The 17,525-nt window shown below is 35.4% G+C and overlaps 1 protein-coding gene across 1 annotated transcript; it reads left to right on the forward strand.

The window, feature by feature from the left end:
• Nucleotides 1–3,203: 3,203 nt before the first annotated feature.
• On the forward strand, nucleotides 3,204–7,359 carry LOC131163073 (phospho-2-dehydro-3-deoxyheptonate aldolase 1, chloroplastic-like). The gene is made up of 5 exons (XM_058119777.1): nucleotides 3,204–3,979; nucleotides 4,121–4,398; nucleotides 4,822–5,098; nucleotides 5,500–5,745; nucleotides 6,898–7,359. Exons 1-5 carry the CDS (start codon nucleotides 3,401–3,403, stop codon nucleotides 7,162–7,164), a joined length of 1,647 nt encoding a protein of 548 aa, XP_057975760.1. The 5' UTR covers nucleotides 3,204–3,400; the 3' UTR covers nucleotides 7,165–7,359.
• The last annotated feature ends 10,166 nt before the right edge of the window (nucleotides 7,360–17,525 follow it).

A 17,525-nucleotide genomic window follows, 5' to 3' on the forward strand; every position in this document is an offset into this window, starting at 1 on the left:
TCAGGAGGCAAGAAGTGGTCTCGTGAATAAGTTGTTTATGATATATATCTAGATTGCACGAATTCCTTAGTTAAGAGGTCGTTTGATTTCACTATCAAACATTACATAAATAAAAACCCAAATCAAAAACCAAAAGCAAAAATTAAAAGTTAGAAACCAACAACCTGCTTGGTTAACATTTATAAAAACTAATACAAATTAAAAACTAAATTAAAAAAAATGCTCATTATAATCTTTAAATCAATTTGTTGACCTTCTAGGTCATACCCGGTTTTGATAACGACAAATACTCTTGGTATTTGATGACTTTCGAGTTTGTGTGCAGGTATATAATTAGAAGATCAACTAATGGCACTTAAAGACTCAAAGCCTAAAGACCTTGAAGACTTCTTTTGTTGTAATTAATATTTGCTCTATTCGGGTCTGTAATAGTAAATATAGGAAAATATTTGTGAAATTAATGCATATCATACATATAGGATTATAAACTCAAGACCGTAAATTGGAAGGTCGACTAACGCCGGATTTTTTTTGTGTCCTCATAGACCTTAGGTCCTTACACAAATGCACAAAATAGTCCCCATAATCATTTATAATATCAACAAAATTAGTTGAAGTTAAAATTGGACATAATAGGCAAACTGTGAGAGGTTGGGTGACCAAACCCCAGGAGTTCAAAACTCCTCAGGCGCCTAAACTACTGGAAAGTCAATAGTTTGACTTGGCTTCGGGTGACCAAACAAGTGCCAAAGCACTTTTCACCAACCCGGGCGACTGAACTTGTCAATTCGGTTAATCGAACTTAGCTTTGGGCACTCGAACCGCGGACAGAAACATTCTGACTTTTGTTCAGCCAACCGAGCTTGAACTCGGATGCTCGAATCATTAAAAATCAATTTTTGAACTGAGTCTATTCGGGCGACTGAACTAAAGTTTAGCCACCCGAATCTCTCGGGTTAAATTAATTTTTACCAGGGTTAAAATTAAGTAAAATGGGTTAATTTTTTTAATTGGTTTTAAAACAAATCTAATAATACCCATTGAGTCCCCAACGGTCATAATTTTGCCTATGCCTATACATACGAGCTCATTTGCAAAATTAACACAAGATTAGCACCTAGATTATCTTTAAAATCTTCTGAAAATTTGAGTGCTCATATTTCATATACCAAGCCAAATATACTCTTTCTTTGTGATTCCCTTGACAAACCTTAGTTCCGAAGAGTGTTAAGGTGTGATCTTGATTAGCTACTCTTACTCCAAACTCTCATTGAATATAGATTGATTGTTGATTTTATTGGACAGTTTTAGCTAAGATTTTTCCCCCGGTTTAACTAATATTCTTTGTGTGGGAAAACCTTATAGTTAATGGGTCTTTGCATCACCAATGCAAAACTCACTTGGCTTGTGTTTTTACTTGTGCAAATATATTTTTCTGAAGCAAAATTTTCAAATATCTCTTGAGCTATATTTTTGAGAAAATCATTTGTGAGATATTTTGAATACTCTTGCTACAAATCTTTGAAACCCTTGCTGTGATTGATTAATATTGACACTTGGTTTTAAAGATAGATTAATTGTATACTCTTTGCGGCTATTACATATTAACATTTGTTAGAGTGTGGTTGAACACATTGCACAGAGCTTATAATTCATACATATTGATGTGCATTTATTAATTTGTGCTAAATCGGTACATATATACTTGTGCAAGAAGCATCTATTTGTATATAAATTTTCATATCATTTGTATTTCAAGCATGGGTCTGAAGAGGGAGATTAGCCCCGTTGTATAGTCCCGAATTGGCTTAGACCTAGTTAGGAAAGTTAAGTGCGCCACCCTGGTAAGGCGTGTTATATTAGGTCTCGTTCCACCTGTTTAAATAAGCCATAGTGGAATTCTTGTGCTGGTGTAGCCAAGGCGGGAACGTAGGCACAATTGGCTGAATCCCGATAACATATTTGGTGTACATTTTATTTCCCGCAATTTACTTTCTGCACCTGTATGTTTATGTTTATGTTTAAATATTTGATTGTGATTATGAATACATAGAAAAATCGTAGGTTTGTGAAATACTACCTGCTGGATTAGTTGAACTTAGGAGGAAATTTTTAATCTCCAATTCACCCCTCTCTTGGGAATACACCAAAACTAACACAATTAATATTATAAAAATATGATTAAAATAATAAAATTACAAATAATAGGTATTAAAAAAATTACTATAATAAAAAAATTATTATAATTAATTTACTTAATTGTTCTCCTTTCAAAATTTACTTTATAATAAATTTTTTATTGAAAATCACAATAGAAAAATAGTAAAAGTAGTTTGTAATTGACTTTATTATTATCTTTTGAAATTTATGTATATTTTTCTTTTAGTTATATTTAAATTTGTATGATCATTTAATTTTGATTTTAATTTAAAAGTGTGAAAAATGAATAATTTAATCCAAACAAACCATTTCTGGATATTAAATTTTTTAGCAACATGTTACCAAAACAATTGAAACCATAAAATTCCGGTTTTTGTTTTTTTATCTAAAAGTAGAAAACTAACAACAGAAATAAAAAACTAACAACATAAACAAATGCAATTTTATAACATATTTCTTTACTGTGGAAAAATAGAAATAGAAAACAGAAAACAATATTGATACCAAACTAATCCAACAATTATGTCAAATAAACCCTAAAATTGCAATGAAATAAGAAAAGGTGCACATGTCTTGATGAATTTCAAATTGAAAAATTAGAGTGCATGACACATGATTTGTAACTAGTATATAAAACCTAATATCAAAAGGGGCCAAATATCCAATCAACTAAATTTAGTTTCATCACGAGACAAAAATAATACGTCTACAGGAATTTGATTTGAACACGAAAACTCAACATATTTTTCAAACTTATCTTCCATGTCTACAAATATTTTAGGCAGCATAAAATTTAGGTATATTAATAGCTACTCCTATTTTTTGTTAATAAAAAAATACACATTGCATTTGTGGAGTAATGTATTTCTCTTTATTTTTTGCCAATACTTGGTACTTGTCAACATAAGTTTTCAGCAGAAAGGGAATTGCCGGGCAATCTAGTAACCCTCGGCTAGGCTCGGCTTTCACGCCGCGTCGAAATTAACCCCAACTGGCTTTAGGGTTTCAAATTGTCAATTAGTAGGTAAGGGATTTGAAAATGATCTAAAATACCAAAATATTGACTCGAACAATAAAATCCCGAAACTACCCTCCCCCAACTACCACCACCACGTCTCGACCTGACACGGCGACTCCCCCCTGCCGTCTCCTCCCTCTTTAAAATCCCTTCCCATCTCTCTCTTCCCTCTTCAGGTTCATCTCTCTCCCTCTCTGTCTGCTGCATTGACACGGGAAAGTTATGGCTCTTGCAAGTAGTTCGTCCCTTCCCACCAAATCTGTGTTTCAAACCCAATCCCTTCTACCTTCCTCCAAACCCCACCAACCCTCTCTCTCTCTTATTCCCACCAACCTCAAGCACAGATCCGCCCATCCCATCTCAGCCGTCCATTCCTCCGACTCCCCCAAGAACCCCATTGTCTCCGACAAGCCCCCAAAGCCTGCAGCTTCGACGACATCGGCCGCATCTACGGCCACGACCACGCCGGCGGTGATTGCTGATGCAATTCCCAAGAAATGGAGCCTGGACAGCTGGAAGAGCAAGAAGGCCCTGCAGCTGCCGGAGTACCCGGATCAGGAAGAGCTAGAATCTGTGCTCCTGACGCTCGACGACTTCCCGCCGATAGTGTTCGCCGGCGAGGCCAGGAGCTTGGAGGAACGCCTCGGCGAGGCGGCCATGGGCAATGCTTTTCTTCTTCAGGGCGGGGATTGTGCGGAGAGTTTCAAGGAGTTTAATGCCAACAACATTAGGGACACATTCAGGATCCTCCTTCAAATGGGCGCCGTCTTGATGTTCGGAGGCCAAATGCCCGTTGTCAAGGTTAGCTTTTGGTGTAATTGTGAATTTTTTTGTTTTTTTGTTTTTTTGTTTTTTATGCCTTTTTTTCTTTTGCGTTTACGTCGATGATTCGCGTTTGTGGTTGATTGAAATGTTTCTGGTTTGCGGGTAATGGTTGTCTAGGTGGGAAGAATGGCGGGTCAGTTTGCGAAACCGAGATCGGATCCATTTGAGGAGAAGGACGGTGTGAAGTTGCCTAGTTACAGAGGGGATAATGTGAATGGTGATGCATTCGATGTGAAGTCAAGAACTCCGGACCCGCAGAGGATGATTAGAGCCTATTGCCAAGCTGCAGCGACTCTGAATCTTCTGAGGGCTTTCGCCACTGGAGGGTATGCGGCTATGCAAAGAGTTACCCAGTGGAATCTGGATTTCACGGAGCACAGCGAGCAGGGAGATAGGTATCTTTGTCTCACTTTATATAAGTGTTCTTTCTTTTGGGGGTCATTTTCACATGTTTTGTATTATCTTGTTTTTGCTACGAGTATCTGAGTAGTATTTGTTTTGCACGGCTCGATTAATAGGTTTGTGACTAGGCCAGATCCGACGAATGAGGCGATTGAAGTTCAGACTGCTTCATACCATTTTCATCAATATTTCTGACATATACTTTCTCAAAATAATCCATAATTGCCTTCTTTAGGCTATATTTTCACTGCCAATTATGACTGATTCTCAAGAATAAGCATGACTAGATTACTAGAATCTTGGGCTATGATGTGTTTGATGGAGGGCTAAGGGTTGAGCATGAAGTGGCAGGTTTGGTTTGTGCCTTTGAATTTTTTAGAGTGTGACGAGGTTGTCTTTACCACATGACGCTGTAGGTACCGGGAACTTGCTCACCGAGTTGATGAGGCCCTTGGATTCATGTCTGCTGCTGGACTAACAGTTGACCATCCTATCATGACAACTACTGAGTTCTGGACATCTCATGAGTGCTTGCTTTTGCCGTATGAGCAGTCACTTACTAGGCAGGATTCAACTTCTGGCTTCTACTATGACTGTTCTGCCCATATGCTTTGGGTAGGAGAACGCACCCGGCAATTGGATGGTGCCCATGTCGAATTCCTGAGAGGAGTTGCTAATCCCTTGGGCATTAAGGTTATAAATATTTATTTTCTAAATATTTGTTTTAGCTGTGCAATAAATTTGGTGTTCTTTAGTTTACATGTGGAAATTAACTTTACTGATGAATGAAACCCCATTTCATGAAAATTATAAGGTTCATGGTATCCAATTCTAGGTGTATTATGTGTTTCCTAAACTGGTTTTCTTGACCCCATTCTAATCAAATCTGTTTTTAGAAGGTTGAACTTTCTATAATACATGTAAGTGGAAGAGTTGTTTTGTTTCCAGTCCCACCTCGTAGCTGACTGACTGCATTGTTGGTCATCTATGGGTAGTGAATTGGAAAATCCAACATTTTTTGCCCCATTTAGGTGGCTTGGTTATGGATTTATGGATTAAGACTGGAAGATTTAAAGATGGCTCTGATGCTGCAGGTAAGCGATAAGATGGATCCAAAGGAGCTAGTCAAGCTCATTGAGATTTTGAATCCTCAGAACAAACCTGGAAGGATAACAGTGATCGCACGAATGGGAGCAGAGAACATGAGGGTGAAGCTTCCTCATCTAATTAGGGCAGTTCGAAGGGCAGGCCAAATTGTTACTTGGGTTAGTGATCCTATGCATGGAAATACCATCAAGGCTCCTTGTGGTCTCAAAACTCGGCCATTTGATGCCATTAGGGTATGATACTTCTCATCACTTCTACTTGCATTAATTACTTAACAACAATTTGGGGTTGAAAAAATGTAGTTAGACAACAACTGACGAGCAGCTAATACTTGATGAGTCAAAGCTTATGCACCCCAGATCCTGGCTGTGCATGGATATGAAACAGCCCCATTTTTGTTTTTCCTCTTATTTTGCAAGACACGTGCTTTAAAAAATGAAGCTAGAAAAGAAAGAAAATAAAGCTTTACAATTGCAGATGTAGGAAAACCAAAACATTATTATTATTATTTTTCTATAAATGATTCTATGAACGCAACTAAATAGACTTTTTTGTTTTTCAATAGTTAGAGAAAGAAAGCCAAAAAAATGACACTAAATTACTAATGCAAAATATATTTGATTTTTTGCACTTCTCACCGAAAATTCCCTTTACTTTTTGGTTCATGCCTTGGGTTGTTAATTAGTTCTTTTTTTTTCCAAAAAAAAAAATTCACATGCCTAACTAGGATTCCAAATCCTTCAGTTATGGGCCAGTGTCCTAATGTTGCATCATTAGTTAATGCTTGTTTTTGACAGAATATTAAATATTCTGCCCATGTGTGCAATGTATGGACATGGCATAGTCCTTGGACGGTTGTCATTAGGTAAAAAGCTTTAATTGTTGTGCTTTGGCTCATTCATGAACTTGCTCAACAAAAATCGAGTGCTGAAAGGTGGGCATTGTCTGGTAGAAGGTAATACAACTTGAATTATCCACAAGCAGCTCAATTGTGCACAATTTAAACAAGGTGCAGTTGGTGGGAAAGGGACAGCCTGTGAGTTTTTCATGTGTAATAATTCAAGATATTTCTTTGGTTGGTAGGTGGTTACATTTCCTTGTTCTGTAGTGGAAATGGACCTTGGTACCCATTTTGTAATATAAAACATAACCTTTCTTTTTTTGAGTTTACTTCTGTTGCATTGGAATTTGGAATTTGATTGGGAAAATAAATGAACACTTGCACCCTCAAGATTTAAACAACTGTTTTAAGACATTTTTTTCCACCCTCAAGATTGGGACAACTGTTTTAAGATATGTTTTTTCCTTTAATTTTCTTCTTATACCACTCCTGGCCATTAGTGGAGCTACTGTGGGTAATAAACTGTGAATTTTTGCTGAGACAGGCCGAAGTGAGAGCATTTTTTGATGTACACGAGCAAGAAGGAAGCCATCCGGGGGGAGTTCATCTGGAGATGACCGGGCAGAATGTGACCGAGTGCATCGGTGGATCGCGAACTGTGACATTTGATGATCTAGGCTCGCGCTACCACACCCACTGCGACCCCAGGCTCAATGCTTCCCAATCCCTGGAGCTTGCCTTCATCATTGCAGAGCGCCTTAGAAAGAGGAGGATTGGATCCCAGCGCTCCCTCTCCTCCTTCGCCCTGTAGAATGGCCACGACCCCTTACCAATATGTCGACTTCTTTTTCTTGATTATTGGTGGCATTATCAATATAAATTTAGTTTTGTAATTTAGATAATGCTATGTATGGTATGTATGCTTATTATACTGGAACAAGAACACGGTTCGACCCTCCAAAAGGGGCCAAGCAATAAAGGGCTGAAGTAGTCAATCCGTTCAACATATGGATTGTGTGTGGTTGGTGGTTATTTAAATTGTTTTGTTAGTCCTGGAAGTTCTACTAAATTACATCTGTCCAAAGTTGTAATTATAATTGTTTGATATCTTTTCAAAGGCTATTTATTTATTTGAAGTATTTTTCAGCTGAAAAAAATGAAAGCTTGGTATGACAGCTTACTTGCTTCTCTGCTGCTACTTCATGTGGAATGCTGGTTTTACAGGCAGCTGAGAACTACCTTTTAATCTTAGCATCGCTGGGAGAGCTGTGCATAGATCTATGCTGCAGCTATATTTCTCAGGCAATCACCGGGTGCGTTGCTGTATATGTATTTCAATAATTTAAGCGTAGGATATTTTTTTCCCGTGTAATTTATGACAGTTTATTTTCTCATAGCGGTCGAAGTTTGACACCTAGTCAAATTGATCGTAATCACTATCTCCCTCTAACAAGGGCTGTAATTTCTTCCTCAAGAAAATATCATTTTGTTGATTAGTCGATGCCTCTGAGTGAAGAGGCTGCAAGGCAATATCGGGTTATGCACTGACGACCACTTTGGGATTCAGGAATTGCTTGGCACGTCCAAAAATAGTTTTCCCTTTCATGTGTTAATTTTTGTATCAGGTCAATTAGAAAATTATTTTGTGAAGTTTTATTTGATTGCATATTATCGACATCAAATTTTGAGGACTTGTTTTGGATGGTCAATATTTTGGTGACCATTTATAAATTAAATGAGTATAAATAATTAAACTACTGGTTCTTGACTTGGGACTTATTACTTTATTTAATTTTTTAAAAGACAATGAAGTTTTGGAAAGAGATAAGATTTGAGAGTATTTTGTGAATAGAAAAGCAATATTTTAAATTTCTTTTTATTGAAATTTTAAGAATTAGTATGGTAAAACTAATTGCACAAGTGGTTACCTTATTTACTTTTTGTGCGTCTCTCCCTTTTTAAAAACAAACTTTTGAAAGAAATGATAGAATTTTGAACCACCTACAAAAGATCGATTGATCATCCTCTGCAAATTTTTGTTTTGTTTATTTGTTCATTTTAAAAATTTATCAATTTTTAACCTCTTCTGGACAGGCTTTCATAGGAACCTTATGAAAATATTATTATTTAATGTCTAAATAAACCATACATGCAAACATGCAAGCACATAAAAAAAATGAAGAGAAGAAGGAAGAACTTTTTTATTTTTTATTTGGTATGTCTTAATTTGCAAAGTAGATTGTCTACATATCCTCAAAGGAGAAATCAAGACATCTATAGTTCTCAAAAAAAACATTTTAATTTCAAAGTTAAAAATATTTTTTTGAATTATTTTATTTAAATTTTTGAATTTGTATGATTTGGTTCCCTTGGGAACAAACCATAAAACCTAACTTAAAATATCATGTTTCCTTTTAAAAAAATACTTTTTAATTCATTAAACAACCATATTATGAATGGTCCACTAAAAAATTAAATTTTCTAAAAATACATTTTTTTATTTCTTTTGAGGGGAAATCATAAAACCTATTTGAAAAAATGTGAATTTTTTGAGGGAGAACCACAAACGAACCTTCGCAAACGTAGCTTCATCAAAGTATGACTCCAAAATATTTTGAAAACTTCACAGAATTATGAAAACTTTTATGAAAATTCATACAAATTCTTGTATTTTGATGAAAAAGTTGTAGTTGTGTGTGTGTGTGGAGAAATCATGAATATTTCTAAGTTAATCAAACTCAATCAAATGTGCTCTACCAAGTGTAGGGACTCCAAAACAGTTGAAATTCTAGAGAAAATTAAAAGAGAGTGCAAGATATAGTACTCTCGAAACCTGACCAGTGACCATTTGTAGGGGTAAGTCATTTGCCAGAATTTGCATTCCCATAATATCATGTAATTTTGACATTCAAACATGTTATTTCCCAATGCAATCAAGATATAAACATATTCTACTACTTATAACATGCATTTTAAACAAATTAATGGAGAAATCATAAAGCATTAACCATAACATTCAAAGAAGTATGCTTGAACATGCCAAAATTCATAAAATAAGTGGAAATGAATGAAGTAGAAAGTTAGACACTGACCTCTTTGAAGAATGAATATCTGTAGATCAAGTGGAAGACACCCTCACTTCAAATCACGCCCCAAAAACTCATTTCAAAATAAGAGATGAATGATTTCTCTTCTTTTCTTCCGTTAATAAATCTCCTTTTGACCCCATGAAATGCTTTGAATGTAACGACCTGCTATAATTTTAATTTTTATTATTTTTTTCCACATATAAGCTGAAATTACACTGCTCTGATACTTTTTATTTTAGGTCTAATCATCCACCTAAGCAGAGAGAAGCTGTAGCCATATATCCACAACCATACATAAAATCTTACAATACTAGAGAGCTAGATTATCCTCAAGTTACGCGTATATAATTGAATAGGCCTATACAAAAATATTTTCTACCCCAAAAGATACTCACCCTACTGGCAGGGCAACACTAAAGCTCTCTACCTGCGAGCCTGATCAGCTCGCCTAATTAGATTACTTGAAAAATGTCAATTTAATGGGATGAGACGACGCTCAATAAGACGAAATATGCTATTACTAGTGTGTGACAAATGAGTTACAATTCTATAACAGTCTAATTCTATATAATCATGTATAACTGAATCTGTAAATACGGTACAAATAATATACACCTATATCCATGTTGCTTAACATATCCGTATTTTAGGTTTCTATTCATAATATTTCTAATGTACATAAGTATATTCTCTGTTTCTGTAAAACTATATATATATAATAATGACTGAAAAACTTCCCTGGATGGATAGCTGTATGTCATGATTTAACCTCTCATGACAGGGTTGTGCAGCCTGTAGGCGGGATCTATCACTGGCTGGCCTACTAGGATAAACCACTATACTTTGTCAATCAGATCGGCCCTCCTCAACCTACATCTGATGGGGAGCCTGTCCACGATATAGGCACGATCGACTTATCTACCACATATTATCTAAATATATGGTTGCACTCTAAATTATATATAGCTACGGTACCATACTCTGTAAACTGTATATGTAATAGACCATCAGGGTCTGATACCATATAGTACGATTCTCTATATAATTATCCGTTTTACCATGATTCTGTAATAGTTGTATTAACCATGACGCTGAAATAAACTGTTTTTATAATAACTGTATTTCTAAAATTAACTGTAATTCTATATGTCATGGTACTATAAACTATATAATCATGGTATTCTAAAATTGTTGTAAAACATGTTTCCTGTCTGTATATTCTGTAAACGTAATTCTGAAAATTACTGTAAAATATGTTTTTGGACTATATCTATATTCTTAAGCCACACAGTAATTTAAAACATATTTAACATAATTAATAAACTATATAAATTTCTGTTGTGAATGATAATTTGGTAAAAACGTATAATTTATACTGAAAACATACTAGAGTTGCCTAGCATAACATATTTCTCTTACCTGATTCCTGCTAAAATCTCCTACTGTAATGGGCCTTACACCCACAGTACTCCCCACTCAGTACCCTAAAAACAATATTTGCTAGAACTGAATATTACTATCTCTTCGCCTACTACATTTCCTATAACTGCTAGAAAGCCAAATTTTGACAAAAAAATCTTACCTTGAATCTGGGATGAAATTCAACTTCGTCCCACCGATGATCCGCTTCGGCAGACTTAGGGAGAACTTTTCTAGGAACGTCGTGGTGGTCTCAAATCGTCAATCCGGAGAACGGCGGGGCCGAGATCGAGGAGAGAAGGAAGAGGAACTGTAGAGAGAGAAGAGAGAGAAGAGAGAGAGAGTTCCGCTAAATTTCTGTTTAAAATTTGAGTTTAACACTATTTATACTATGGGATTTGTCGATGAGTCACGTCACCTCGTCCACGAGGCCAAGAGGAAATTCGTCAACGAAACCCGCTGCCTCCTTCTGTTACTGTTTCCCATTTACCCTTTTCTTTATTATTTAAATATCATTATTATTCGGGTCGTTACATTGAAAACCTCACCTTGCCCCCTACTTGGGCATGTCCATAACTCTTCCACGAGAGGTCCTACCTCCTATGGAATGGAGGGAAAACTCATTTTGAATTTGAATTTTGAAAATTCAAATTTTAAAATAATTACCAAAACTACCAATTACCAATTGCCACTATCGAAAGTTGATAGGTGGCATCAAAGAGGCACATAGCAGCCCCAAAACCTCCAACCAATCAGAGGAGAACAACTTAAAAATTCAAATTTTGGCATGACCGATCGACCACTTGAAGATGTCGATTGACTACCTATGGGCGGTGCCAAATAGTGAAATTGAGGGGAAGATTACCAATTAGCCGGTCAACCGCCTAGTGAAAAAATTGCTTTTTTACTTCACTTTTTTCTTTGAACTTTGACATTTTCATTTGGGTTAAATTTTGTTTGGTCAAAAAATGACTATCGATAGTTACCCCTCTTTTACTAACATGTTTGAGTTAAGATATTAGGAAAAGAAAGAGTAGTCATTTATTTTTTTAACCAAACTCTAATGAGAAGGATATAAATTGCTCCTCCATGATCCAATCATTGCTTTAGTCACATGATTTCATAGAGTTTCTAGAATCTTCAAAACTCGAGCATGAATTTTCTCATCTACTTCACTAAAACATATTTTTGCATTTGCATCCTTGTCATCAGTGATGTTTGTTAAACACCTTGTAAATGGTTTGAGCTTGGAATTCCAAATGATAAAGTTTGAAAATTAAAGTGGGAGGTTATTGGAAGTTTAGCACAAAAGAACAACTTCTTGAAAACGACAACCCACTCTCTTAAAAACTACCCTAATTAAAATCCTTCAAACTTCAAAGAGCATCTTGACCTACCCCAGTTTTAATTGAGCAAACCTTCTATCCAAAAGCCTAAGTTTTGACTTAATTGTAAGCTTTGATTTTCAAACCCAAATGACAAACATCAAATTTTCATTGGATACCTCAATCTTGTGATTGTTTGGATTGAACCTACTATTTCATTCGATAGGTTGCCTATGTATCCGATTTTCAGGGATCAACTCAATCCATAGTTTAGATGTTTATTGAGATGATGTTTTTTAAAATCAATCCTTTGGAAATAATCTCATTCTTTTATTCTTTTAGATCTCTCCCGTTAATAATGATGAACTCATAATTGAGATTAAAGACACATTGAGCAAAAACTTGAACCTTATTGCTTGTTAAAAGGTAATTACATCATTTTTGAAAAAAAAAAAAATTTCTTAGACTTAGACTCTCTTGTTTACCTTAGAAATCTTTGAGATTCCTCTTGGTTGAAATTGTTGCTCCTCCAAAGAACCGCCTTCATTACATAGGGCCCTTGGTAATAATGATCTTTCGTTGTTGATGTTATTGTCCATTGTCTTCAACCTCTTTTATTGACTTGATTAAAGGAACATAACTTTGAACTCTATCAAACCTGATTCGATGAGATACCAAAGGTTCGTCTTTTGCATTGAATCTTCTTTTGTATATTCTATATATTTGATCTTTGTGCTTCAACCATTTTCAAAAGCTTCTCTAATGTCTTTAATTTCTTATCTCTTATATTCAAACTAGAGAGAGTATTCTCATTGCAACCAATAATGTCTTAGGGTTTAAGGAATGGTACAAGAGAACTATAAAAAAAAGGGTACAAATACAAGGGAAACTAGAAAGATAAGCTTATTTACAATGATGATCCTATTCTTTGGATGCAGGTCAAACCAAGATAAGGTAAGTGTTTAGCAAATCACTCATACATAGGAACATCCAACTGATGCCCCATTTGATTAATTGATGACTTCCTTCGAATGATTTAGTGAACTTCTTGAACTTGACATCTTCTTCTGGTGCACTTTTAAATCCATGTTTTATAACACACGTCGACTTAAGAAAGTTGTAGCTAATATTTGGAATCACTAGTCCAAACTTATTCAAGGTTCCTTCTTTCATTTTTTTTTCTTGTTCTAACACTTGTTCCACAGTTATCATATTGACTTATGCAAGTTTTGATTCTATAATTTCTACCTTTTCATGGCCAAAATGTGAAAATATTGTCTATTGTCTCTGCTACTTTGAGGGGACAATCCATTGTCTAAGTTTCAATGTAAAGTATCACATTCGGCTAAATAACTCCAATATTCTCTTCTCCCTTTATAGTTACAAGATCATCACCATGAATGAATTTTAACTTCTGATGCAATGAAGATGGTACTTCCTCAATTATATAGATCCACGACGTACCTAATAATAAATTAAAGGAATGTACAATTTCCAAAACTTGGAATGAAATTGTGAAGATACAAGGATCGATCTCAATATTTAGATCAACTTCTCCCACAACTTCCCTCATGGTTCCATCGAAAGCCTTAGCCGTTATGCTACTCTCTCTTATTGAAGACTTGTTTATTCCCCACTTCATCAATGTTGAATACAGACATACATTAAGTGTTGAACTATTACCAACAAATACTTGTGATATGATCTTTTGTCCATGTTTTATAGTTACATATAAAGGATTCATATGACCTCTTCCATCTAGTGAAATTTCATCATCCATATAAGTAACATTGTCTACTACCAACATGGAATTGATTTTATTCACAAAATTTTCAACTGATACATTTTGAGGTACATGAGTTTCCTTCAATACTTCAATAAGGAATTTCTATGACCTTCTGAAGTTGCAAGCAAATTAAGTACGAAGATTTGAGTTGGAGTTTTATTTAGTTGTTCCATAATGTTGTAGTCACTAATCTTGAGTTGTTGTAGAAACTTTTTAACCTCTTCATCATCGACTTCTTTAATCTTCTCCACGTTAGCTTCATTTTCTTTCTCTTCACCCACTTTGTCTTTACCTTTTCTCTTTCTCTCCAATTCTTAAGGAGTATAGTCATGACCATTTCTTGTCATAGCACCAACGTAAATTAGATAAATCAATTACATGTTAACTCACTTGCTTTCACAAATTCTATTTTATACTTCCAAGGGATAACTCAATTTGAGGAATATGGAAACAGAGTTGGTGGTTTGAGAATCAAAGGTTTGACGTTAAGTAAGGATGACGACTTGTATTAGATGATTGTTTGTAGAAGCTAATGGTAATGGAAGATATGGATTGTGTGATGCCATGAATTTCACATACTTCAAGAGTATTGGTGGGTGTGCTACCATAATCTAGTAAAGAATTTATTTTCACATTGAGATTAGTGGCATTCTTGACTTGTTGGAATTTCAAGTTATTGACATCAATGAGATCTTGAATTTGATGTTTCATGGCCAAACAATTGTTGGTTGTGTGGCCATGTGCATTCATATGATATTCACAATTCAAGTTTGGATCATAAATTTTCATATCCTATCCCAATTTTATGGGTACTATCACAATATTCCCTTGAGCTAGCAGCTGATGGCATAGTCAACCAAAGAAATTGGAAGAGTAGTGAATTCCCTCCTTGGTCTTTGGTTGGAATTAGCTTGATTTGTGTTGGCATTTGACATGTTAGAGGGTGAGTGTGGTATAGGTACAAACAACTTGAGTCGAATTCGGATACTGTGCCTTGTTTTTAGAATTGCATTCACCTCTTCTTTACTTTTCTCTTTCTTGATAGAGATTTTCTTTCCAAAAACTTGTTCGGCTAATTTCAAAGTGGTATAATTAGTTAACTTTCTCAATTTTAGTCCACTTTCAATTCTTTCGTTGATACACACAACTGTTGCAAAGCTGGATAGACTTTGTGGAATCAATTTTTTAGAGTACAAACCTTTCAATGTACCCACAAAAGTGCTAATTATTTCAGTATCCAATAGTGGTGCATTTACTTGAACAATATTCACTATATACTTTTTAAAAATCTTAATCCTCTTATCAAATGGACATTCCATGCTTACTACATATCTTTAGTTTGATTGGATTTTGCTAACTCCATATTTTGTGACCAAGCTTTAGTAATGATTAGGTCATGAGTAGCCAGATAAAATTTCCTTCTTGGTAGAATTTCAATTACTCTATGAAGATTGTAAGAATTAAGATTTGTAAATAGAAAGCAAACATTTAACTAGGCAATATGTGAGTAACAAGGATGATAGAATTTATAGCACAACTAGTGCAAAATTTCAAATGGTCTTGATATAAGTTTGGCTCAAGAACCTCTTTAATCAATCCAATAAGCACGTTGTACCTTTTATGCAACCAAATTCTATAAAAGTGAAGACAAAACATAATGATGATATGCCCTTAAGGATAATGTTTATGACTCCAAGTATTATAATTTTTTCATTTCCAAATATTGGGTAAAAGTCTCAATCTTATGGTATAAGATAAAATTATCTAGTGTCTAGTAAGGCTATACACATCATAACTCTAAAAGCTCCTAGATTGTCTTCAAAGAGAACAAACCGAGTGAAAGAATTTTCATAAGGGCTATAAGGGAGACAAAGCACCATGAAGGTCCTTAATACTTATTCCTTCTCCTACATCCTACAAGGTAGAGAGTGTGGGTATAGAACTTATGTGGTTTAGTAAGGGTGTATGAATAGAGCACTTATAAATGCAAATGCATGAACATGGCAAAGCACATAAAACATGACATGTTGACCTTTTAAGTCCGATCCCTGGTTTTGATAATAACAAATTGCAAGTTACTAATGTGTGTGCCTAAATACTTGAATAGGTTAATCATTCAGATCGCACACATGAAAGTGAAGTGGAAGCTAGAAAGACCTTAAACGAGCACATACTCTTGGCATATTCCATGGAGATATGAAGAGCAAAGAAGAAGACGTGTTCATCTTTATTTGTAAATGCATTTATTATTCTTAGTTCTGTAATAATTATTATGGTCTATAATAATGCCTCTGCATGCATGATAGGTTTTTGCTCAACGGTCATAGTCTGACCATAGGGAACTCGATGACCATAGAAAAGAGTTCGGTCGATTGACGCCAAGTTTTTAGGTTAAATTTAAAAGCCTCGACCATAGACTGACCAGGGTTCCTTATGCACATAATGAAAAATCCCTAAAAGATTAAATATCATACTTACAATTATAGGAACAAAACTTATGAGGTCAATTGGGACCTAACTTGTGTTTTGAAAGGGCTTCAGGTGACCAAACTTATAAGGTTAAAAATGGTTCGGGCAACCGAATATGGAAATAGTCAATAGTTGACCACGGCCCGGGCGACCAAACCTAATTTGAACTGAACGTCCACGATCGACCGAATATATGGGCTGTCACTTTTTACCTTCCGGAGCACCTGAACTCTAAGTTCAAATATACACTGAGCGACCGAAGTATGAAGTTTGGCAGACTGAACTGATCACCGGGCTACCGAAGTATGAAGACTGAACTCTTCACTCTCCTTAATTTGCAAATCAATTGCAACTTGAAGGGAGTTTTGATATTCATTATTGGGTATATTCATATATCATCTCTTTGCATATACTTTCACATAAACATACATATTAGAAAAACCTTCTTGAGAGTTTGCTATTGTGATTCCCATATTATTTGATATATGTTGACACACAATGATTTTAATCTTAGCTTGGTGCTAAGGCGTGCACATAGGCTTGGTGCTGAACCATGTAAAAATATCGAGGTTGATTTTCTCTCTCTGTATTCTTTACTATTTGTCTTGTGCATGATTTAAATTTCATATATTGTGATATAATTGCTTGCATCTTGCCAAGACTTTTGTTTTGTAGAGAAAATCTTGATTACGCGGAAAAAGTCCATTCACCCCCCCTTCTGACTCTATATACTCCCGGCTGGGACGATTAACAATGATCAAAGTCAAAGCTACAATATTTGAAGCTTAATCCCATCTATGGTTACATAATGATGTTAATATAACAACCTAATGTGTATAGAAGTGTTCTAGTATAACTAAACTACATCTGTAGCAATCCCCCAAAGGAAAATCCTCCAGATAAGCCTAACCTACAAGCCCCTGATTTGAAAATACGTAATCTGCGCCGACGAAACCATTGATGGTTTGGAGCAGAAGAATACTCTTTGCAACTATTGCTTGAAACCGTCGACGATTAGGCCCCAAATTGTCAACGGTTTGCCCTCCTTAACTGCACCTTGCTTCTGGCCCTTTGTCCCTCGCAT

This window comes from Malania oleifera, chromosome 8 (assembly GCF_029873635.1).
Source record: "Malania oleifera isolate guangnan ecotype guangnan chromosome 8, ASM2987363v1, whole genome shotgun sequence".
NCBI lineage: Eukaryota > Viridiplantae > Streptophyta > Magnoliopsida > Santalales > Ximeniaceae > Malania > Malania oleifera.